The sequence below is a fragment of the Lampetra fluviatilis genome, chromosome 1 (assembly GCF_964198595.1).
Source record: "Lampetra fluviatilis chromosome 1, kcLamFluv1.1, whole genome shotgun sequence".
NCBI classification, from domain to species: Eukaryota; Metazoa; Chordata; class Hyperoartia; order Petromyzontiformes; family Petromyzontidae; genus Lampetra; species Lampetra fluviatilis.
This window is the reverse complement of record NC_136275.1, coordinates 17,395,788-17,421,500: the sequence shown is the minus strand read 5'-3', so window position 1 is coordinate 17,421,500 and position 25,713 is coordinate 17,395,788. Positions and strand designations below refer to the sequence as shown.

At 51.9% G+C, this 25,713-nt stretch overlaps 1 protein-coding gene across 1 annotated transcript; it reads left to right on the top strand.

Moving 5' to 3' along the window:
- The first annotated feature begins 402 nt into the window (after positions 1-402).
- Positions 403-25,510, top strand: LCMT2 (leucine carboxyl methyltransferase 2). Its single transcript, XM_078863752.1, has 11 exons — positions 403-560; positions 2,817-2,898; positions 3,561-3,795; positions 6,240-6,393; positions 6,906-7,095; positions 9,412-9,519; positions 10,487-10,570; positions 11,341-11,512; positions 12,291-12,425; positions 12,863-12,960; positions 25,286-25,510. The coding sequence occupies exons 1-11, from the start codon at positions 403-405 to the stop codon at positions 25,508-25,510; spliced, it is 1,641 nt and encodes a 546-aa protein (XP_078719878.1).
- The last annotated feature ends 203 nt before the right edge of the window (positions 25,511-25,713 follow it).

Below are 25,713 nucleotides of genomic sequence, written 5' to 3'. Positions count from 1 at the left end.
CAGCAGCAACCTCGTCCAAGCCGTAGTCCATTGTTTTTTCATTGGCTACCACATTCTGATGAGCTCCCCCCCCCTCTCCTCCCCCCTTCAACTTGCTTATAAGGGATTACTTCTTGAATCATTGCCTCACTTGATGCAGCTAATTCGGCTGTGACGGTCCCACCTGATGACGGAGACTTGTGTTGCCTCCGAAACGTCGTGATTTTTGTTTTATTTTATTTTCATTAATTTTGATGTTTTACCTACGTGACTTTACCGAAAAAACCTAAGAATATGATTCCTTGCAGTCACGAAAGCTTCAAATCTAGGCTCTAAATAGTGATGCTTAGCATACCAATCTTCCTGTTCAGCCAGTTATTCAGAGTGCTGGTGATATTCGCAATAGGACGCCACTCGGCAGCGATGCGGGTCTCTCCGCATGCGCGAGTGGAAGGAACGAACGACAGCAGCATCCTCAGCAAGGTGTCCATGGCGACGGCCGGATACGTGCAGGACCAGCTCCTCGCACACTTCACCTGCGAAGCCCAGTCGCAGTGGCGGCGATCCCCTCTCATCAATAGGTGCGGGACCCCATTCGCCCAGCCAACCCCTCTCACCTTGCCAGCTCCACTCACCTTGCCAGCCCCTCTCACCTTGCCAGCCCCACTCACCTTGCCAACCCCTCTCACCTTGCCAGCTCCACTCACCTTGCCAGCCCCACTCACCTTGCCAGCCCTACTCACCTTGCCAGCCCCTCTCACCTTGCCAACCCCTCTCACATTGCCAGTCCCTCTCACCTTGCCAGCTCCACTCACCTTGCCAGCCCCTCTCACCTTGCCAGCCCCACTCACCTTGCCAGCCCCACTCACCTTGCCAGCTCCACTCACCTTTCCAGCCCCACTCACCTTGCCAGCCCCTCTCACCTTGCCAGCCCCACTCACCTTGCCAGCCCCACTCACCTTGCCAGCCCCTCTCACCTTGCCAGCCCCTCTCACCTTGCCAGCCCCACTCACCTTGCCAGCCCCTCTCACCTTGCCAGCCCCACTCACCTTGACAGCCCCTCTCACCTTACCAGCCCCTCTCACCTTACCAGCCCCACTCACCTTGCCAGCCCCACTCACCTTGCTAGCCCCACTCACCTTGACAGCCCCTCTCACCTTACCAGCCCCTCTCACCTTACCAGCCCCACTCACCTTGCGAGCCCCTCTCACCTTGCCAGCCCCTCTCACCTTGCCAGCCCCTCTCACCTTGCCAGCCCCACTCACCTTGCCAGCCCCACTCACCTTGCCAGCCCCTCTCACCTTGCCAGCCCCACTCACCTTGCCAGCCCCACTCACCTTGCCAGCCCCTCTCACCTTGCCAACCCCTCTCACCTTGCCAGCCCCTCTCACATTGCCAGCCCCACTCACCTTGCCAGCCCCACTCACCTTGCCAGCCCCACTCACCTTGCCAACTCCACTCACCTTGCCAGCCACACTCACCTTGCCAGCTCCACTCACCTTGCCAGCCCCTCTCTCCTTGCCAGCCCCACTCACCTTGCCAGCCCCACTCACCTTGCCAGCCCCTCTCACCTTGCCAGCCCCACTCACCTTGCCAGCCCCACTCACCTTGCCAGCCCCACTCACTTTGCCAGCCCCTCTCACCTTGCCAGCCCCACTCACCTTGCCAGCCCCACTCACCTTGCCAGCCCCACTCACCTTGCCAGCCCCACTCACCTTGCCAACTCCACTCACCTTGCCAGCCCCACTCACCTTGCCAGCCCCACTCACCTTGCCAGCCCCGCTCACCTTGCCAGCCCCGCTCACCTTGCCAGCCCCTCTCACCTTGCCAGCCCCACTCACCTTGCCAGCCCCACTCACCTTGCCAACTCCACTCACCTTGCCAGCCCCACTCACCTTGCCAGCCCCACTCACCTTGCCAGCCCCGCTCACCTTGCCAGCCCCGCTCACCTTGCCAGCCCCACTCACCTTGCCAGCCCCACTCACCTTGCCAACTCCACTCACCTTGCCAGCCACACTCACCTTGCCAGCTCCACTCACCTTGCCAGCCCCTCTCTCCTTGCCAGCCCCACTCACCTTGCCAGCCCCACTCACCTTGCCAGCCCCTCTCACCTTGCCAGCCCCACTCACCTTGCCAGCCCCACTCACCTTGCCAGCCCCACTCACTTTGCCAGCCCCTCTCACCTTGCCAGCCCCACTCACCTTGCCAGCCCCACTCACCTTGCCAGCCCCACTCACCTTGCCAGCCCCACTCACCTTGCCAACTCCACTCACCTTGCCAGCCCCACTCACCTTGCCAGCCCCACTCACCTTGCCAGCCCCGCTCACCTTGCCAGCCCCGCTCACCTTGCCAGCCCCTCTCACCTTGCCAGCCCCACTCACCTTGCCAGTTCCACTGACTTTACCAGCCCCACTCACCCTGCCAGTGCTACTCCCCTAAGAAGGGCCCTGCTGTCTGTACATCGTCTCTGCCTCCTGTGCCTTGCGTGTTTATAATGGCATCATCACGTGTGTGTGTGCGCACGTGTGTGGTCGTGCAACGGTTAGCACGCTGCACTTTGAACCCGGCGACTTGAGTTCAATCCACGCTCACATCCAACACCGGTGACGATTATCTGAATCGGTTCGGGGCCTCCACTAGGTCGACTCATCCTCAAATGAGTACCTGGTGCGATGTGTAAATATCACCACTGGAGAGACAAGCTCGGCTGGGCATGGTGCTGGCCACCCACCCCTTCGCGTTCTGTGCCGGCCTTCATAGGTTCTCGCTAACAGCACTTTTCCCAACAGTCTCTTCAAGGCTCTACGGGGGATCTTTGTCTGTGTGTGTGCACGCAGGGGTTATTATGTAAAAGCCAAAGCTGTGGATTATGTCTTGACTCGCTTCCTGGAGCAGACACGAGCGGAGCCGAGGACACAGGTGCTCAGTTCTTTGCGACGATTTGGTCATTCATTGAAAACGTTTGGACATGGGCACTGTGTGCGGTTATGTAATTAGACATGTCCTCTAAACACTGCTTACAAAGCAAGTTTCATCTTAGCGCTTTCGGTTACTTCTCTCGCAGTATACGTACGTGATTTGCAGCAGAGGATAGTGCAGAAAAAAGTCCATTGTACCGTATTGCTCTATGCTTCCGGCCTTTAGAAATCCGCAGTGACCGGCGTGGTGATGTACGATCAAATAACCTCCACAATCCACGTGGCATGTGGTGGCTCCTCCGCCAGCATTGGATTGACGAAGGGCCTGTGTACGCGTACAAGTATACAGGGTGAACTATTTATAGGTACCCCACTAAAATCAATGGGGGGGGGGGTAAATTATAGAAAAGAGAACATTTTATTTCAAAGCCTCTACGCGTCTTCCGTCAGCGTATTAATGCTTTTAACGCTCTCTGCCGTTGGGCATTAAGCCATTGCTCCCGCAACATTTAATTGCCTGTCACGAAAGAAAGCAAGGGGCATCATTTGAAATCGGTGGGGTATTTACAAATGGATCACCCTGTATTTCTGCACACAACTTCGTCTCGGGGCCCGGCTCTGCACTCGCCGTGGCCTCTCTCCGATCGGCGTCGAGGCGAGCAGATGGTGTCGCTGGGCGCCGGCTTCGACACCGCTTATTTCCGACTCAAGTCGGAGGCTCGGCTGGGCCGGGCCGTGGTGTTTGAGGTGGATTTTCCGGCCGTCGCGCGGAGGAAGGCGGCGCTCATCCGCCAGAGCCCTGAGCTGCTCGCGCTGCTTTCCCCGGGGCAGGTGTGGTTTCATGAAGCCGAGTCCGGCGATGAAACTCCCAGGCCTGACGACCCTCCTCTGCCAAAAGGTGACTGGGGCCGCATCGGAGAAAAATCCATGCGATCATGAGAGAGACATGCAAACTCCAAATATACAGGCGTCGGGGTCGGGATCGAACGCACAACCACCTGCATACCAGGGGAGGTAGATTCTATAAACGCAGCCTCCCACTACAACGGTCCAACCTTCCCTGTGCTTCCCACTACGTTCAAAACCATTATGTTATCACGATCATAATTCGTAAGTACATTTGAAATTTGTGACGTTCTTAATTGGCTAACACTGAGTCGGTGGTATTGGCTAATGGGTGGAGCGGTGGCACAGTGGTTGGCGTGCTCCTGTCGAAACCCAGCTACCTGATTTCTATTCCTAGCTACGTGCACCATAGGTGGCAAGTAATATCTGAAATGGTCCTACACTCTTCCCCCTTCAACGTCCTGTACTGGCCAGCATGGTGAAATATGGTAAAACAACCCCAACGGCCAACATGCCATGGAGAGGCCTTCATTCAGCAGTGTATTGCCAAAGAGCTGTACATACCATGAGTGGTAATAGTCGTGACATGACCAGTAGTGACAAGGAGACACATAGCAATTGAGCAATTATATGGATTCTTCGTCTCACGATACTCGCAATCAATCACATTTATGAGTAACAGTAATGTACCGTTTATGCAAATAATTAGCAAATTATATGCAACTAGCGGGAAGTACCAGGTATGGGAAACTCTCCATTCTCTCCACAACTGCCCTACCACCAATTGGAAGTTGTGGGGGTGGAGTGTCCGATGGTACAAAATACCCATGTAGGTGCTTAGTTTTGGTGGGGTTGATGGTAAGGCCCCACCTCTTGGTGGCAAGCTCCAGGTTCAGCAGCAGCGCCTCCAACTCCTCCTCTGAGTGAGCGGCAATTACCAGATCATCGGCATACGTAACAGAGTTGACCAATAGGGAGCCATCCTTGACCGCACCCGGGCATCAATCAGCCTCCCATTGTATCTGTACCAGATGGAAATTCCTCTGGTACAGCCATCAAAGGCTTCACGGACCACGTGGTCGAAAAATATGTGGGAGCCAGAGGACATCCCTGTGGCACCCCAAGGTGAACAGAGAATGACTCCGACTCCCGGCCTCGTAGTTTTATCCGATCCCGCTCACCATCATGAAGGTCCTTAATGATCGTGAGCAGAGGGTCAGGGACTCCGAAAGCACGAAGAACAACCCAGAGCCCAGGCCTACTGATGGTATCATCGGCCTTGACCAGGTCAATAAAGCAGAGATGTAGGTCTTGTTGGAATTCGCTACACCTCTGCTGTAGCAGTCGGACAGAAAATATGGCATCAGTGCAGGACCGCCCTTTCCTGAAACCACATTGGGGCTCCGCAAGCCTCTCCTCAGCGTGCCTAGCAAGGCGATGTTGAATAATCCTTGCCAGGACCTTTCCTGGCACATTGAGGAGGGAGATGCCCCTGTAGTTGTTAGTCTGTGCGGTCCCCTTCTTAAAGAGGGGGACCACCAGGGCATCCTTCCAATCTTGCAGAACCCGTCCAGTGGTCCAGACTGTTGTTATGATGTCATGTAGGGCAGTCTGTGCACAAACGCCACCCTCCCTCAGCATTTCGCTTGGGATATGATCTCTGCTCGGTGCATTTCCTGGTCACAGACTGGATCGCCTTCAGTACTTCCTCAACAGATGGCACCTCAGCCAGCCACTCACAGGAGGTGACTTTCTCCTCCAATATTTGAGGCACCGCAGCCTCAGCAGGGTCATCCCCACTTTGTCCCACGTTTTCCTGGCTGAGGGATTTCCCCTCCCCCAGGATCTCACAGAAATGCAAGATGTCTTTGAAGAGGTGGGAATACCCACACTCTACCCCACCATGGGTGATGAAATAGCCCTAGCTATAGCACTTTTGCCGCTTGTTGCAGAGGTTCCCGGTTCGAATCCATCAGCCACCCTGATTAATAGGCTGGGTGTATTAATACTGTGGGTGTATTAATGCTGTGGGTGTATTAATACCGTGGGTGTATTAACCATGATAATACTACACACCGTCTACTTCACTGTGGACGTTAAAGATCGCGCGACGTCATTCGCAAGAGTAGGCCATTATGTGTGGGTGTCGGGGCCCAAATTTGAAAATTACACAATAAATAACTCGGGATTATACGTAGCAATCATTGCCCCTTACTGGCCCAGGTCACTTTTTGAGATGACACTGTCCTCGTCTCTTGAGTTGACACCTGGTTAACAAAACGAACTTAAAACTTGCCAATCGACTAACTGTGCTGTGCCCATTTATACTTCTGGGTGGACTGAGTCGGGGGGGGCATTTCAAAAACTTGGCCGTCGTTTCAACTGGTACACCGCAAGACGGAACCAGCGACATCTGGATTGCAAGTCGAGTGTGTTCGGCCGTTACACCGCGGTGGTAGTGAGGGTTTAATATGTCCCCCCCCCCGGTCTGGCGAGGCCTGTGCATGAGCAGTGCCGACTACTGCCTGCTAGGCGTGGACGTGACGCGGCTGCGAGAGCTGGAGGAGTCGCTGGTGGGCACCGGCTTGGACCCGGCCGCACCCACTCTGCTGCTCTCCGAGTGTGTGCTCACCTACGTCGACGCAAACAGGTGCGGCCACAGATCCAGGATCCACGCTCACACACGTGCAGATCCGGAATCCGCGCTGTCACATACAAATCCAGAATCCACGCTCGCGTACAGATCCAGAATCCATGTTCACATGCACACAGTTTGAGCCACCGTTAACTGATCTAGAATCCACGCTCACACACAGATCCAGAATCCACGCTCGTATACATATCCAGAACCACACTCGTACACACAAGAGTGAGCAATCATTCACAGATATTAAAATCCACACTCACACATGGATCCAAAATCCATACGCGCACACTTACACAGAGCCAGAACCGCACAAAACCAACCACTATCCAGGTAAATCCTGTGGACAGTTTCTGAGATGTGACGTGGTTGGGTGCATTTTGGGTTATATGGCCATAGGTTTGCTACATTTTGATAAGGAACTAAAACGACCAGCCTTTGATCTCCAATGCAAAGTGCGATTTGTGCGATCATAGGCATCTCCGGTGTTTGCCGTCATTCCCGCCCACTGTGCGCAGAGCCTCGGCCCTCATCGGCTGGGCGGCGGAGCGGCTGGTGGCGGCCACGTTCGTCGCGTATGAGCAGGCCCACCCGGGCGACGTCTTCGGCTCCGTCATGATGAACCACTTCAGTCGACTCAGGTCGCCGCTGCGAGCGCTGCGCCGGTTCCCCACGCGCCACGCCCAGCACGCGCGATACCTGAGCCAGGTGTCACCATCAGCTCTACGGCAACTCGCAAGGGTCACAGGGTAGCCAGGGAGGGTGGCTGGCCGGTGGTGGGGGGCGGTGAAGGTTGTCCAGATATCGTTTCTCAGTGGCAGCCCCCACCGTCTGGAACGCCATTCCCACTGCACATTTTCAGCAGCGTTAAATCCGCATGGACTTTTTTTGTACATATGAAGTATAGTAAACTACGGCGGGAAACCACTTATTCACACTTGGGTTGTCACAATAACACATGTTGTCACTACAGCTCACGCTACACGTTCCACCTGACACGGGTGGTAACTACTGCTCACACTACATGTTCCACCTGACACGGGTGGTAACTACTGCTCACGCTACACATTCCACCCGGCTACACACACACGGGCATTCCAGCCCCGTAGCATCCGGGGAAACCTCTAGACCCACCCCAGCTTGGGTACGGATCGCGACCACTGGGTCCCGTGGCCCGGTCCTCACACGGACGTCGGGCCCCCGGGTCCCAAGGTCCCGCCTCTGAGCCACACAGGGCCCCGGTCCCTACAAGGACAGCGGGACTAGGTGTCTCAGGGCCCTATCTCTTCCTCCTCCGTCTTCCGTCTTCACTGGTCACCAACTTCTCCTCGAGCGCCCGCGCGCACCGCCTTATATAACCCTCCGCTCCAAGGAGACGGAACCTATGCGGACCGCGATGCGAGCACCCACCCTAACCGACCAATCATCACGCGCTGCCACACGATTCCTTCTTGTGCCAGCGCACATAACCAATCCCCACGCGCTGCCACACGATCCATCACTGTCAGCGCGCGTCACCAACACACAGCCAATCACCATCACATAACCCATGACCCCGCGCTGACCTACGATCCCTCACCGTCAGCGCGCGTCACCACTACACATACATTAAAAAAATATATTGAAGGAAGCACAAGGGATAGGGGAAAGGGGAGGGAAGGTGGTTGGGTGCACAGCCCCACTCATGTAGGGGTAACGGTTTTGAACGTGGTATTTTTAGGGGAGGAGAGGAAGGAAATGCAAGTGGGGGGAGAGACTATACTATATAATAACCGGCATGCGCTAAGTGAACTTGTCATTCTTATTGGACTCACTCTGCATGGATTTTTAAGAGATGCTTAAAGGCACCAACCCCTCTCGCCTGGCTTTCGAGCAGGGGCGGTTTCTTCATTAGGGCGATTGGGCGACGCACCACCAATCTCAGCCGTTACTGTGCCTCTGGATATAGTCCAATCAGCGTCATGTCACGTTCTGTGGAGTACCGCCTCTTTTTGGGCGATTTCACTCCGGCTGAGAATCACCCCGAGTGGTCCCATAGACTTACATTCAAAGATGTTTTTTTTCGAACGGCGGGCGCTGCAATGCATTCTCTATGGCTTCCGGGAGGGCTCGCAACTAACGTGCTTACGTCATCATACATAAGCACGTTTCAGTCAACAATATTATTTGTCGCCACCTAGTGGAATCTTTAATAAAAGAAACTGAGTGGATTGTAATAATAGTGAGATAGAAACAAACAAGATGTATTGTAAGAATCACTTTATTTTTCATTAATATTAAAGAAATGAAGTTGCCTTTACATGCTTAAGCTGTTAATTTATCCATTGCATGGGTGGACCTTATCCTTATCAATCATCCAGACATTTGCCCCCCCTGAGAGATTTTGCAGGAGCCGCCACTGCTTTCGAGTAACACTGAAATTGTGTTATGAATTATATTGTTGTTATTAATTACATGTAAATGGATGAGACATTTCTTTTGACGATCAGTGGATAGAAAGGAGACATTTGCGTCGTTTTGCAGATCTGTTTGTTTCTCTGCAAGAAATCACACAATTCGATTTTTAGTCAAACCATGAATCTGGCTAAAGATTCGATGGATTTTGTCCACATAATTTTATAGGGCATTCAAAAGTGTCTTTAGTAGAGTTTCAGGTCCATCCTAGCGTGTGTGTAATTTCAAGTTCAACACCGGTTAACTGGTCATAATTTGTCTACTTGATGCTCAAAAGCGGGCTTTACAGAGAGCAGTTAACAAGTGTTGACCTTAGCGCGGAATATACGTTGCCTTCCCTCGAGAGAAATCTCTTTGAACCCATTAGTGTCCTTAATACTTCTGGAAATAGACGTAATGACTTCCAATGTAATTGCTCTTAGCCGAGCTTTGGAGTATGCTTTATTGGAGAGGGATAATATCGTTAATACTGCCGAAGGGTGGTAAATTTGCACAGGCATCCCACAAAAACGATGGTTCGTGCGTGGTCTGGACGACGCCGTCTCCTGCCGTCGTGTCTCCCTTGCGTAGGGCTGGGAGAGGTGTGAGAGCGTGGACATGAACGAGTTTTACCTGAACGTGCTGCCCGTGGAGGAGCGCGCGAGGGTGGAGCACCTGGAGCTGTTTGACGAGCATGAGGTACACCGCGTGGACGCGCGACGGCGCGCCGGTTCGTCGGTTGTCACCATAAATTGTCAAGCCCTCAAGGAGGTTCTGGAAGGAAGGGATGGTGGGCAAGGGGCAGAGGAAGAAAAATATATAAATTCTGCTTGGCGGACTTGAAGGCAGTGGGAGGGGAAGCAGAGGGGGCATTCTGGAATAAAGAAGAACACTCACGATTGAAGAGGAAGGAGGAATTTATTTAGTTTTTTATGTTTTTATATTTAAGTAGGAGCCCGGTACAGAGCACAAACCACGACATAAAGGGTGGGGAAGGTACAGAAACTGCACGGGCATAAGTCCCGAAGCTGCGCTCCTGAATTTAGAGGAGGGGGGAGATTGGGGCTCGCTGCTGCCGCACCGAGTGGGGACCGCGAGCGGGATGTGTGTAATTTTATGTAGGGAGGGGAAGGTAAGGGAAGAATAACTTAAGTAAGGGAGTAGAGGGAGTTGTGGGGGAAGAAGGGGGGGAAGATGGAGGAAGTCTTCATCACGGACCTGCTGCTTGGCAGAGGACTAATAGACACCAGTGATTGCACTGATTGGCATGTGTAAAAATCAGTTGTTGGCAGGGTTATGCAAATGATACGCTCATGGTACGTTACGTCGAACGGAACACAACCCTGCAAGCGGGACAACATTTGAGAACCGATGCCAGCAAGAGTGAAAAATTTGACCGACAAAAAAATAAGTTCTTGTATCAACTCACAACTCTGAAACCATTTATGAAATTGAGGTGAATCATAAAGTCTCGAATTCACCTGAAAAAAGGCGGTCTTTTACTCGCCGGTAGTTTACTCAGTGATTTACCAAGCGACCGTTCCCTGCAATTTAGAAAAGTTTTATCCTCGTCGCTCTGCTGGGGGTCTCGGCGCCCCGAGCCACCCAGCCCGCGTGACCCCTGATTTCCTGCTTGGTGAAAAAAAAAAACCTCTTTGTTTTTCAGGAGTGGCATTTGAAATGCTCCCATTATTTCATCCTGGTCGCCTCCAAAGGAAGGTTGAGCTCAGAGCCCGTTCTGCCCCCGCCGGCAGGTAGCTCCTTACATCCAGCCGGTGGACATGGGCCATGACCTGAGGTCGCGTGGCTTTCCCAGCGCTTGGCTGAAACACGGTGAAATTGCTCTTGTCTGCGATCGTATTTATCCACGACTGTGCAAACCCTCTTTGTTAACCAACTTAAGCAGATGTTAAGTTGTCTTACGAGTGCATTCCTGAATAAATGCATTCAGTACATAGATATATAATCACGATAACACGTTGCACCACTATAATTGCTATACTTACAAAGCCGTTGTTCCATACTGTAATAGTAAAATATTTATTGGCATCCATACAAAATAAATAGTACATGTAGTCTGAGACCACAGAAGGGAGAAATTGTGGCACAGACAATTTTTATTGTCTGAGGTAAAGATAGGGAAGGGTCGCCCAGACAAAACCTAAACTTTAGGATAAGGCAAAACAAGCGTAAACTAGACAATAAAAACATATTTCTCTTGTTCTCTTCTTGGAGTCGGGTGCAGACGTAGAATGTGTCGTCTGCGATTATTGCTTCTCAAATGAGTCGGTTTTCTGGCCAACATGTTTGTGTTCGCATGGAGTGCTGATTCACCGACTCGCAACATGTGCGGAATAGCTCACGAGTATTGAACCAGTGCAAGCACGATCCACCCACGACTTGGATAATCCTCCCACGGACGTATCGAGCATTAGCCACCGGCGACAGTGCGGTACGAAGCCGGGGCCCTCCTCATGCATGTGCACGGTGACCCCTGACCCCCGTCTCCCTCGCCGTCAGTTCTCCTCTTCTCCCTCAGCATCATCAGGCTTTGTCAGCAGTGAGGAGGAGCGTGAGCTGCCCGTGCTGTCGCTGTCTCCGTGCGAGGCAGCCCTCGCCCTCCCGCCCAGCTACGGCCACTGCTCCTGCACGCTGGGGCTGCCCGCCTGCCGGGCCGCCCTGCTCACACTAGGTGGGTTCGGGCCCCGGCATGGGCGGCACGGGCCTCTCACCGGGACCTGGCTTCTGGTGCCGCCCGGATTTGTGGGGGCGGAGGGCGGCGCGGTGGTGACCAAAGACTTTGGACCCAAGTGGGGTGAGCTGTGATTGTTGGTTATTGTCTTTAACGACCCTTTGTCAGTCCGACTCCTGGATGAAGACAGAGTGACAGCGTGGTGAGGAAAGGCTCCCCCGTACCGCGTCGGTAATATGGGATGCTTGATCATGCCGTTTGGTGAAGAGGAGGCCCAGGTTCTGATGTCACTCACCACTGATGTTAACTGTGACCAGGAATCAAACTCAGGTTGCCAGGTTAATATGTGAACCACTACACCGGCGCTCCACCCGAATGTCATTACATTTTACTCACTTTATCATCTATCCAGGGTCAATAAAAATTCGTACCACTTTGCGCGAAGTGAACAGTGGTCAACAGTGGTTTTCCTGCAAAAGGAACGTGGAATTTACACACGCGCCAGCATGGACGAGTGGGGTGTATTGTTATTCAAGAGATATGCAGAAAAATTGCCCTTCCATCAAAACATGCATTCTGCCTCTGTTCCCATGACCGCGGCATCAGCGCGCGTGCCTGATGAGGCATCGTTGCTTGTGCTCAAGAATTCACGGCGTATTTTTTTCCGTCCCACCGCCACCGCCACGTGCAGATGGACGCATGTACCCTTCGCGGACGGCCACTTCGGCCCACGAGGCCGTGCTGTTCGGGGAGCGGCACTCGCCCGCCAGGCCCTGCGCGGACGTGTGGCTGGCGCACCTCGGGGGCGGCGCGGGAAACGCCTCGTCATCACTCGCGCTCTCCGAGGTGCCATGCATCGGCGCGGCCCCCTCTCCACGCTGGAGGCACGCGGCCTGCGTGGTGAGCTGCCGAGGTGAGGGAGCGAGGGATCCTCTCCACTGCGGCTCTTATTTTTCCAAGCCCCGGCTCCAGTGACTTTGTCTCTTTTCGGATTTGAAAGATGTAAGTTCGGCCACTTTGTATGTATGTTGAACTTCTTTAGCACCGTATGTAGCCAACCGTGCTAATTGCAGGTGCGGGGGAAGGACAACAAAATAAATGCAAAAAGCAGTTTTAAATAAATGCGTTTTCAACCTAGATGATTTAAAGGTGCATAGTTCCAGTAGCTTCCTAATATCGGAAGGAAGAGTGTTCCAGATTGCCGCAGAAGCACATCCAAAAGCACACGATGCAGTGACCATCTTAATGGTGCTCGTACTTTGACACAGCTGTCATCTCATCGTTTGTTGTTAACATCAAGGATAAGTAGTTCGGGTTGAGCTGTGAGTGCACGACTGTCTTGTCCGTCAGGGAGACGCTTTCTGTTTGTCTACGGAGGGAGGGACACCCAGCACCTGGTTCTCAGTGACTGGCACATCCTGGATCTAGAGGCGTTCACCTGGACTCAGGTGAGCAAAGCCAGGGGGGGAGGGGAACTCTTAACATCGCAGCTCATTAGGCCTCTAAATGATTACACACTTTGAAAAAGTGCCACTCTTGACAATGTACAACAGGCATGGGTACAGCCCTTGCGTCATTACAGAACTGGATGAGGGCCCTCCCTCTGCCCTGCGGGTCGCAGAGGTTAATTGACCATACTTCACTACACCGGTCAATACATGTCGGTGAAGATGAGGCACACAGACGTCGGAACATAGTGCGGCACAACAGTAGATTTAGCGGCTCTGCTGGCAGTGGAGCCCCACATAAGCCTGCAGCATGAGCCTTATGCGTGGTGATCACCCATTTCAAACACCGATCGGGCTCAAACTTGCGTAAGTTTCGAAATCTGGCGAGATTGGGTGCATTCAGGTCCATTCAGTCATAGGCATCGCTTAGGTCATTGCAGAACAACGTGATGTCACAGAGGTGCAAGCTACCAGACACCACGGAGTGTTGAGAGTGATTGTGTGAGCAGTAGACTCTGTATGTGCATGCGCAATATAACATTGTGGTCCGCGCGTGTGTGGTGTGTTTGTGTGTGCATGTGGGGATCGGTAGTGCAGTGGTTAACATGCACTACACTGCGAATCCAGCAACCCACTTTTGAGTCCCGCTCACGCCCAACATCAGTGACGAATTTCTGAATCTGTCCTGGGCCTCCCCGAGGTTGACTCGGCCTTAAATGAGTACCTGTTAACTACCTCGCCTGTATAAAGGAGGTTGTGGTGTGATCTGATTCTGATGATGCCTGTATATAAGGAGTTTGCATGTTCTCCCTGTGGTCACATAGATTTTTCTCCAGGTCTTCCGGTTTGTCGCTCCACATTTAGAATCAACATGTGTTTAGAGTATTTGGCTGCTATAAATTTCCACATGATAAGCCACTTCGTTGAGCCATCATTTCTGGTGGCCAGGTTGCTTCTGAAAAAGAGCTGTATAGCTCAGTGGGCCTTACCTGGTAAAATATATATCTAACCTATAAAAGTAATTTATTGTCTATCTGTCTGTGTGGACGCGCGCTTGCGAGGGATTTGGCTCGCAAACGGTGGGATTTACGTAAAAAAAAAATAGCCAGGTACCACGCCGTAAGCCCCGTAAATGAGTTTAATTAGCGGTTTAGTGCAATGTATCTTTATTTAATTATTTTTTGCGCCACTCGCCCGCCCGGGGGTTGCCCCTGGCAACGCACGCGCGTCATCGGTGGAGGGGGGCGATTTCTCTTTCGCCTTCATAATGCAAATAAACGCTGAGGTAAATTCTTCAAAGTTTCATGTCCCCCCCTCCCACCCCAATGTGTGCACTTACTACTATAGAGTCCGTAGATATTAATATTATAGCGCTTACATAGTATTATTCTAGCACGGGCGGAGGGATGGTGGGGGGCGGGGATAGCAGCCCAGCCCCCAGCCGGGGGCTCTGCACATAGAAACCTATTATTTTAATATAATCACCTTGCTAATATTACATTAAACTCACGTTCATAAAAACCTATTATTTTAATTATCACCTTGCAAATATTACACTAATCATGTTTGTGTGCAGACAACGAATATTAATATTTATTGCTTCTAAGTCCTTGTGTGCGTGTGAGTCCATGTGCGTGTCTGCGACGATGTTAGCGTGTGTGTGTTTGTCCGTGTGTGTTTGTGTAATGGGTTCGAATTAGGTGCACACACACGCAGCTTGGAGGCAACACTATTTATTAACGGTAAGTAATATAACACTGTACATGAGGTGGTGACCACCTTCCTCAACTCACTAACACTCTGGAACGCGACACAGACTGGACCAGGCAGGCAACGGCCTGCCATGTCTTCTCTTTGGAGTACAGTACAACAGCCTCGCTCTGCGTTCACACCACGCTTATATCTGGTTTGGCGTGGCTGGCTCCGCCCCGGCGTGGCTGGCTCTCTTCAGGCCACGCCTCCCTTCCCAGGACACGCCTCACTTCCCCCACCTCTGGGAAGGTCCGGATCCCTCCAGCACGTGACCCCCCAGGCACCCCCTTGGGGCCCCCAGCCCTCGTACAGGCTGACACAGTAGTGACCATTCTATGTCACTACATCACCCCCCCCTGTATAAACACACAGCCGTCCCCGGCTGTAACACAACTGTGAAAAATCGAAAAGGTGTGCCTCCGAACCAGCAACATCAATAAATGACCGGCGACCGATAAGAAATACAATCACGTAATATATACAGAATCGACGAGGGTAAAAGGGAACCGCACAGAAAACGGGGAATTAACAACAAATATACATGAAAACTGGCTAACCCACTTACGCTCCAGCACAGCCCCCCCCCCCCATTAGAATCACGCATGCAATGACAGTCACCCGTTAGCACCCCCCCGCCTTTCCGACGTGGCGTCACAACCAGTAGCACGCGTCGGCCATATCGGGGGGGGGAATTTCCATGTTACCACCCCACCGCCTTTCCGACGCGGCGTCACAACCAGTAGCACACGTCGGCCATATCGGGGGGGGAATTTCCATGTTACCACCCCACCGCCTTTCTGACGCGGCGTCACAACCAGCAGCACGCGTCGGCCATATCGGTGGGATTTTAACCCAGTCTCTCTCCAAGACTCGCATCGCAGCACATAGCTGTACCGACCGAGCTGAGACGACCCAGTCTCTCTCCAAGACTCGCATCGCAGCATATAGCTGTACCGACCAAGCTGAGACGACCCATCGTTCACTCACTGCACAACATGCACCCTAACAACTGAGGGATACAGTCTCAACGTAACAGGACAACTCCACCTGAACCTTACGAATCTCCAGCCCACTGTTTCAACGCGCCTCGGAGGGTCTCAACCTCCGAGCCGTCAGGTCAAGCTGTCAGCCATAGCATGACGGGACCACACTCCTCGAGCCATGTGAGCGCACAGCCCACAAGGCTAGACAAGCCACAGAGTGTCTCGATCTCCGGGCTGTCAGGTCAAGCCGTCAGACACAGCATGACGGGACCACACTCCCCGAGCCATGTGAGCGCACAGCCCACTAGGCTAGACAAGCCACGGAGTGTCTCGATCTCCGGGCTGTCAGGTCAAGCCGTCAGCCATTGCATGACGGGACCACACTCTCCGAGCCATGTGAGCACACAGCCCACTAGGCTAGACATGCCACGGAGTGTTTCAATCTCCGGGCTGTCAGGTCAAGCCGTCAGCCATTGCATGACGGGACCACACTCTCCGAGCCCTGTAAGCGCACAGCCCACTAGGCTAGACATACCACGGAGTGTTTCAATCTCCGGGCTGTCAGGTCAAGCCGTCAGCCATTGCATGACGGGACCACACTCTCTGAGCCCTGTGAGCGCACAGCCCATTAGGCTAGACATACCACGGAGTGTTTCAATCTCCGGGCTGTCAGGTCAAGCCGTCAGCCATAGCATGACGGGACCACAACGTTCATGTTAGACACGCAACTCTCACTGGGCCACCCTGGTCAGGACCTGCGCCCCAAGATAGGTGACAGCCAGCAGCACAATTCCAAATCCCTGGCAGCACGTCACCATCGCAATTTAACACCATCACAACACATACAATTTGAATTATGATCCCCCACAGAACTGATCCAATGCCGAACAGGTACGCACAATTTGTGACGATCCCGAATATTCAATGGTCACAACAATACACCTCACATCCCGTATCCGTACACATCATCTCCGAGACTCGCATTGCAGCATGCAGCTGTACCAACCGAGTGGAGAGAGCAACGCAATTTGACAGCAATTAACGGAAACGCACCCCCGATTGATGTAGAACACAAGGGGCATTCCCGCACAAAAGACATCATCTGTGCAACAACGGACAGGGGCCAACCAGTGAGGTTGAAACACACCGAACCTGTCATTTCAAAAACCCCTTCAACATTAACCATGGGACTCAGGGCATTCGAATTTTGAGAGCAAAAAAACTAGACCACAAACCCCAAGAATCGCCGAATTGATTAATACAGTATATGCAGTATATGAAATTCGTACAGTCAATCATTTGGCGCAATGCTCCTCAATCATTTGGCGCAATGCTCCATCCAGTCCCCACATGGCAACACACAACCAATACTCCAGACAATCCGTACATAGTAAATAATCACAAGCAAGTACCCACCAGTCCATACACTGTTAACAATTTCAAGCAAAGCTCCATACGGTCTGTACATTGGCAACAATGACGATCAAAGTTTCTGACAGTTACAAGTGACAATCACGAGCGAAACTCCATACAGCATACACAATAACAATGGCGATTTCGCAACACAACGATGTAACAACACGAGTCATTAACACGGCAACATACAGGATATCAACGGAACTCGGGACACCAACAACGAATTAATCATTAACTACACCCAGAAGATACCGATCTCGACGCCGTAATTAACAACAACACTGTCACAAGCAGAAACCCGCATGGTCGCCGCGTCATTTTATCACGCACACAACCGGACGAACACGCTCCGCAAACCAGCGAGTAAAAAAAAACCCGCGATCGCAACCCGGCACACGCAAGATGGGTGAAGTTATTATTATTTTTCTCATGTCATGTCACGACTCGCCTGGCAAACTGTGAATATCGGAGGGCGGCAAGTTGGAGCACTGGGACGGCCCGAAGAATCTTGCATGGTGAACACGGCCTGCTCTTGCGAACCCCCATCCACAAGACGGGGGCGCCACCTGCACGTGTGGAACTCCCCCTCCGCAGGCGTTGATGTCGGCGGGAGCGGCGCTTTGGCGGGAACAGCGCCCCGACCCGCCGCCGAAATGGCGGGAGCGGCGCTTTGGCGGGAACCGTGCCCCAACCAGTCCTCGAGTTGGTGGGAACCGCGCCCCGACCATCCCTCGAGTTGGCGGGAGCAGCGTTTTGGCGGGAACCGCGCCACGATCAGTCGCCGAGTTGGCGGCCCCACCGTGTGGCCCGCATGCCTGGGCCTCCCCCCGCCAGCCCCCGCAGAGACGACGGTGTCCTCTCCCCGCGGCTCCATCGCTCCGTTCCCGATGGCGGCGAAGCAGCGGTGCGATGCCAGTCCCGCCGCTCCGCGTGCAGCGCCATCTCTCTCTCTCTGTCACCGGGGCTGCCATCCCCGGGGCTGTCCGAAGGATGGTCGTCACACCATCCCCGTTGTACGAAGGCGTCCAGATGAGTTTTGTCTTTGTTTTTCGTGTGCCCATTTTACTTCCCTAGGATAACACCTAGCAATATTTATATTTCCACAACTTCTGACACCAAATGTAATGGGTTCGAATTAGGTGCACACACACGCAGCTTGGAGGCAACACTATTTATTAACGGTAAGTAATATAACACTGTACATGAGGTGGTGACCACCTTCCTCAACTCACTAACACTCTGGAACGCGACACAGACTGGACCAGGCAGGCAACGGCCTGCCTGGCCCAGGACGACGACTCAGGACTTGACGACCGATGATGTCTTCTCTTTGGAGTACAGTACAACAGCCTCGCTCTGCGTTCACACCACGCTTATATCTGGTTTGGCGTGGCTGGCTCCGCCCCGGCGTGGCTGGCTCTCTTCAGGCCACGCCTCCCTTCCCAGGACACGCATCACTTCCCCCACCTCTGGGAAGGTCCGGATCCCTCCAGCACGTGACCCCCCAGGCACCCCCTTGGGGCCCCCAGCCCTCGTACAGGCCGACACAGTAGTGACCATTCTATGTCACTACATTTGCATGAGTCCATATGTGTGTGTACAAAAAAATTACTTTTCAAATAATACATTAATAATGTTTGTGTGTTGACACCTGCATATTGCATTAATAGTGTTTGTGTGCAGACAACTAATATTTCAATTTATTGCTTCTTTCACTAAACTCACGTACATAGCAAACTATTATTATTAAAATAAGTTTGGAAATATTAGAATATTATTAACTAATATTTCTATATTAAGTTGCAACATATTAAAATATTAATGTGTGTTTTTATGAAGCTGCGCCAGTCTACTGGCAGTCTGTCATGTGGCCTGTTGCCTGCTTATTAATTAAAGTCAGTGCACTGGCAGTCTATTATCTACACTGTAAACATTGCTACTGAGTGTATGCCAGTCTATAATCTGTTGCCTGCTTCTTCACCTCGCTCAGTGTACTGCCAGTCTTTCATGTAGACTGTATCCTGCTTTTTAAGCTGCTGACCGTATTGCCAGCTTATTATGTCGACTGTTGCAATGCTTAGGTCATTGAGTCAGTGTACTGTCAGTCTATAATCTAGACTGTAGCCTGCTTATTAACTTAAGTGTGCGTACTGCTGCTCTATAATGCAGACTTATTCTAGCTTCTATCTTCAATGCATTTCTATTGTTTGGTTTGCTCACCTCACGCTATTTACTGATATGTAGTACTGCGATGCTCATGTCTATGTTATACTGCTAAATGCGTTGGACTTTCTTAGCTACAGCCGATTTTATTTCGTCTATCATTTTGTTACATTTGTGGGCTAATCAACCATTTTACATTTGGTGTACTGCACCTTTTCTTTCAACCCAAGCGGGGAGCACGTAGCGAGCTTCGATGCCCCAACTTTTGTTGAGGTTGCTGTTTTTACGGTGGGTGAGGAACATGGTATGAGAAACAGTGTGCTTAAATACCAAGACAACACCATCAAACGATTTTCTGAGACAAACAGAGCATATGATGCCCTACAATACCACATTTTACTGTCGCAAGGCCAAGATGGGTACCACGTCCAGATTCCTCAAATTTTCAAAGCTACAGGACAAAGACATCCTCACAAAACTGTCTCCTCTAAAGACTTCCATTCCTTCATGATCATGGACAGAGGAGGAAACCACATATTACGGTATGCCAAAATTGAGAGTGAGTGCCTTCTTTCCATTCAACTGAATCAAAAACGCCTGCGTGTTGAACAGTATGCTCATCTCTGGGACGCTATCAATGCTGATGGAGATGCAAACGCTCAGAATGTGGCCAGATTCGTTTTTTTGCCTTCATCCTTCACAGCTGGACCAAGATACATACATGACAAGACTCAGGATGCCATGACGTACATCAGCCAATATGGCAGGCCCCATCTCTTTATCACCTTCACTTGCAATCCGAAATGGAAGGAGATTCAGGTTGACCATTAATCAACCAAACAAACACACATGACATCTTAGCAAGGGTCCTTAAACTCAAAGTTGATGACCTCATGATGCGTATTACGACTAATGAAGGAGGTCTCTTTGAAAAAGAACAAGCAGTAACGTGCACACCATTGAGTGCCAAAATTTCTGCTCACATTTTTCTATGGATGAGGGAAAAAAGTCATGCAAGTGACATTGGCACATTTATCAGTGCTGAGCTACCTGACCCCTATCAAGACCCTGCCCTTTTTTGTGGTCTGCAAGCAAATGGTCCATGGCCCGTGTGGGCAGTTCAATCCAAATTCGCCATGTATGCAAGACCGCAGGTGTACCAAGAAGTATTCATGAAACTTCTTGAAAGACACTCAGTCGGGCCATGATGGCTATCCTCTATATCGTCGCAGAAATACTGAGCATGGTAGATTAGAAACAACGCTCAGACCTGCCACTAACTCTCAAATGAAGGTTCATAACCGGTGGATCGTTCCCTACTGCGCTCTTCTGTGCAAGATCTTCGAGGCACACTTTAAAGTGGAATTCTGCAATTCTGTGAAAGTCATCAAATATGTTTGCCAATACATCAACAAAGGCTCTGACATGGCTGTCTTTGCCTTACAAAACAGAGGGGAAAAGTGTGGATGAGGTTAAACATGTTGTCCAAGGAAGATACAATAGCAGCTATGAGGCCATTTGGAGAATTCTTGGCTTCCTCATCCATGAGTGTTCCCCCACAGTCATCCATTCGGCAGTTCACCTCGAAAATGGTCAACGCATCTACTTCACCGAAGGAAATGTCCAACAACAGGCCCTGGCTCTACAAGAGACCACCCTGATGGCGTTCTTTGTTTTGTGCCAATGTGACCCATTTGCTGCCAACCTGCTCGACCGAGAAGTCCCTCTTACTATACATTAAGTGCTAAAAAAAATGAAGTGACGTGCTGCTCACGGTGAATATGATGCCTTACGAAGAGTCTACACAGTTCATCCCAGCAATCAGGAGTGCTACTTTCGCCGAATGCTTCTCCATGTTGTCAAACGGCCCAATAACAACAAGAATGGAATAAGGAATGCCCCAACAATCAATGCCAGACAACAACAATGCTGAACAGACATGCAAGTTAAAACCCAAATGCTTCAATAAAACCACGACATCTTGGAACGTGTCCGCATAGCCGGCCCATCTGCCTGAGGCGGGATCAACACTGGAACACCGGCAGGTGGAAGCAGTGATCCAGTAGAGGGCGACACCGCCAGATCCAGCGCAGGTGGGCATGGCGAGGTAGCGGCGTCCTCCAGTCCTGCCGTCTCACTCAAGGGCGCTGTGGGCGGTAAAAAAATAAACTTCAGAGGATCACCTTGCACAGGGGCAGCAGGCCTGTTGGCCACGTCAGGCACCGGGAACCCGGGATTTGGAGATGACAATGGCCCAACGGGAGCAACAAACGGCTTCAATCGCGACGGGTGAACAAACCAACGCCGACAGCCGTGATGAACGCGAGCACACTGAGGACGCAAAACCTCAATAATGGTTTGTGGAACTTGGAGGAGGTGCCCACAGGCACCTGCGGGCAATGAAGCCAAGCCTCATCGCCAACAGACTATGGCATGTCCTCTTTTGACCTCCGCGCACAACGTTCATTTTGAGCCTGGGTCCGGGAGGTATTCAACCTGGCCTCCGAAACCCGTCTAAGGGACTCTTGGACATGGTCAGGAAGAGTTGACTTAGGAGGTATAACCGGGGAACCCAAATTAACATCAACAGGCGGCACGTTCTCCCTCCCGTGCATGAGGAAGAACGGCGAGTATCCCGTAGATGCGTGAGGCGCCATTCTGTAAGCAGAGAGAACACTGGGTATCTGCAAATCCCAGTCAACTTGCCTCTCATTGACCGTTTGACACAGCATGGCGGACAAGGTTCGATTTAAGCGCTCAACCATACCACCCGTCTGAGGATGGTAGGGAGACGTACAAATCGTCCTGGTACTCAAGGCAGTGCAAACGTCACGTAATCGCTTGGAAGTAAAGTTCCTACCCTGATCGGTGAGCAACTTTTCTGGCGCCCCTTTATCCATCACATAGCTGTTCACAAAAGCGTCAACGATGGATAAAGCCGATTGATCTGGCAGGGGCCAAGCCACAAGCCAACGAGAAAAATATTCAACGCCAACGAGGAGAAATTTATTCCTACGAGGCGTCACAGGGAACGGACCCAACACATCCAAGGCAACCAATTCATTAATGCGCGTGACCGAAATGGATTGCAAGGGCGGAATATAACGTTCCTGGGGCAATTTCCTCCGGGCACACTCGGTGCATGATCGAAGTGCACTAGTAACGTCAGACGTCAAACCCAGCCAATAGTAACCCCTCTGCAGCGTAAGCAACGTTTTCTGAACGCCAAGATGGAAAAGGTGTTCACAATGCAACGTGCGGATCAACCCCGCATGGAGAGAATCCAGCACAACCAATTGAAGCCGGCGCGACATGTTATCCTGCCACATCAATAAATGATCATGAATCAAAACCCGACCCTCCTTGACAGAATCTGAATTACCCACGACCGGTACAGCCCGTTCCCGCAAGGAGGTCAAAGAGTCGTCAGAAAATTGTTTGCGCAACCACACCGAACGTGTGAGGCGCAACACACCATCGGCAGGAGGAACCCCCGTTTCGTCCAGAAGCGTCTCAACTGAGGAGTACAGCAGTTTATACTGGAGTGGCAAGCACAGCGAGACGTGTGTGGCAACTGCGACGCATCAGCATTAGCGTGACGAGTCCCCTTCCGGTAGGTGACATCAAATGTGAATTCCTGCAAGCACTCCAACCAGCGTGCCAACTGAATGCCCGGCTGCTCGATTTTCAACGAATATTGGAGAGCCGCATGATCAGTGCAGATAACAAACCTCCTGCCATATAAGTAGGGCCAAAAAAGTCGCGCAAAATGAACGATCGCCAGCAACTCACGACGAGTGATGCAATAGAGGGTTTCTACCGGCGAGAGCACCTAACTACCGTACGCAACGACGCGTTCGACGCCCCCCTTCATCTGTGACAGGACAGCCCCGATGCCCATGTCGCTGACGTCAGTGTCAAGGATGAAGGGGGACGAAAAATCGGGGTAGTCGAGAGTAGGCGCGTCAGACAGCCGATCCTGCAAGGTATTGAACGCAGCCTCCTCCTCAGGTCCCCAGTGGAAGCACTGATTTTTAGCCGTGAGCGCATGCAACGGTTTCGCGATGGAAGCGATCCGAGGTATGAACCGGCGATAATAGGAGGCGAAGCCGACAAAGCTCCGTACATCTCCCACACTCGCGGGAACTGGCCAGTCGCGAACGCACGCCCTCTTTGTAGGATCGGTGGAAATACCGTCCGCACTCACAATGTGGCCCAAATACCGAACGGAGGTCTGCAAGAGGTGACACTGTTTAGGCTTGAATTTGAGATTTGCCGAGCGCATCCGCTCAAAAACAACGTGCAGCCGGAGGAGGTGGTCATCAAACAACCGGCTGAACACAATGACGTCGTCCAGATAAATTAAGCAAGTGTCCGATTGGGGACCAGCCAGGACGAGTTCCATGAGTCTCTGGAACGTGCCAGGAGCGGCATTCAATCCCATCGGCAAACAATTAAATTGAAAGAGGCCTTGCGGAATTCAGAACACGGTCTTCTGCCTCGAAGACTCATCGAGGGGCAGTTGCCAAAACCCAGAAGATAGATCAAGGGTCGAGAAGAACCGCGCTCCGAACAAAGCATCCAAGGAGTCATCCATCTGTGACAGGGGATACGCGTCCGCCATGGAAACCTTATTCAACCGCCGAAAGTCAACACAAAATCGGAGGTTGCCATTCTTTTTTCTTTACCAAAAAAGGAGCGCCCCACGGGCTAGTGGAGGGCGAAATAATGTCCGCGGCCAACATATCATCAACAGCCTGCCACACACTCTCTTCTCGGACGGCCCCATACGATGGGGGTTCAAGCGAATGGGGCTAGCGTCACCCATATCTATGTGATGGGACAACAAGAACGTCCGACCCAAGTTGAAATTGTCCTTGCTGAACACATCAGAAAATTCAGACAACAATAGCCACAAATCTTCATGCTGAGCCGGGGACAGCGACGCGTTTTCGTCACACAATTTGGCGATCCATCGATTGTCCTATGGACACCTTTTACCGACAGCGCATACAGCCTGCGCCGACGTGCGCTCCTCACGGTTGGTAAAAGTAGTGAGCACGGACAGTGCCCGTGGGCATAACAACAGCCCCAGGTTCCCCTATCAATAACTGCAGAAACTAAGCCTGACCCATTCTGAGAATAGTCTGAGCACAAACCAACGTCAACCCTCGCGTAGCAGAATTAGAAGGCGTCAACAAGACATCATTTACCGAGACGTCGCAACAGATTTGCTTGCGATAACGGAGCAGAATCAACATTTGCGAACCCGATTGAACTGTAACGGTAGCATCAACCAAAGCCTGAACCGTTTTGGTGGACGCCGGACGGGGGACCGGTGATGACAAAAACCGCAATCTACGACCTGACGGTAGCTCAAGACAACCCTGGTCCACGAGAATCTTGACCGGCATTCTTGCCAAAAAATCAGTGCCCAACAAGCATGGCACGGCCAACGTGCGCGAGATCAACACGGGCCCCAACGCCTGAATGTCCCCAATGGCAATACACGCGTCAACCTGGCCAATGATCTCCATACTACCCCCGTTAGCCGCAACACAGACATCGTATACAGGGCGAACGCACGACGCCGGGAATGACAACAATTGAAAAATCACATCTGAAATCATCGTAGCAGATGCCCCCGTATCAACCAAAACGCGGACATCAACACACTGAATAGTGGCAGCGACCGTCGAGTATCCCGCCATCCAGCTCGTACCTAAAAACGTGGTGTTGAAATGTGATGAACTCTTTTGGCAGAGTGTACAACAGGTGTGTGGGTGTTACACCGCTATAGCATGGCAATAGGTCAAATCTAGGGATCTCAATGGTAGTTCTGTGATATCTGTTTCTGAAGGCCGTTCTTTCACATGGGGGGGGGGGTGGAGTGATGAAATCACAATTTAAAATAAAATTGTCTAAAAATAACTTTTTTTATGACAAACACTAAGCTTATTCCGTTTTTTTCGGGGGCGGCACCCGTTAAAATGCCATCCCTGCCACTGCAGTGCGGCGTGGAGGGCCCCGTGCTACTGCACGGACACAGCGCTGTGGAGCGGTGGGATAGCGGTGGCGGCTGTGGTGGTGGTGGTGACGGAAAGGACCATGAGAGCCACATATTCATTGTGGGAGGCGGTGGGAACTGCTTCTCCTTCTGCACGCACCTCAACCCGTGCCCGCTGATACTCCGCCTGCCCCAAACCTCCAAGACGACACTCAGGATGCAGAGATAGCCTGATCACCTTTAATCTTTAACCCAGTAAACATGGATCATTGGACCAGTGTTGGGTCAACGTCGGGCCAACATTGGTCCAGTGGGTCCAACCTCATTGGAGGTCAATACTGTTGGCTATGTACGGTGCGAAAGAAGGTCAACATATACACATGCCAATGTTGACCCAACGTTGGGTACCTGCTTGAGCCCGGCAGTGTTGCT

What these genes read in the sequence shown, in the direction of transcription:
- LCMT2 (XM_078863752.1), top strand. Translation starts at nt 403, where the DNA reads ATGCGGGTCTCTCCGCATGCGCGAGTGGAAGGAACGAACGACAGCAGC. An exon ending in AGCCCGTTCTGCCCCCGCCG is followed by an intron (nt 10,571 to 11,340) that starts GCAGGTAGCTCC and finishes CCTCGCCGTCAG; the next exon opens with TTCTCCTCTTCTCCCTCAGC. An exon ending in AGGCGTTCACCTGGACTCAG is followed by an intron (nt 12,961 to 25,285) that starts GTGAGCAAAGCC and finishes CTGCCACTGCAG; the next exon opens with TGCGGCGTGGAGGGCCCCGT.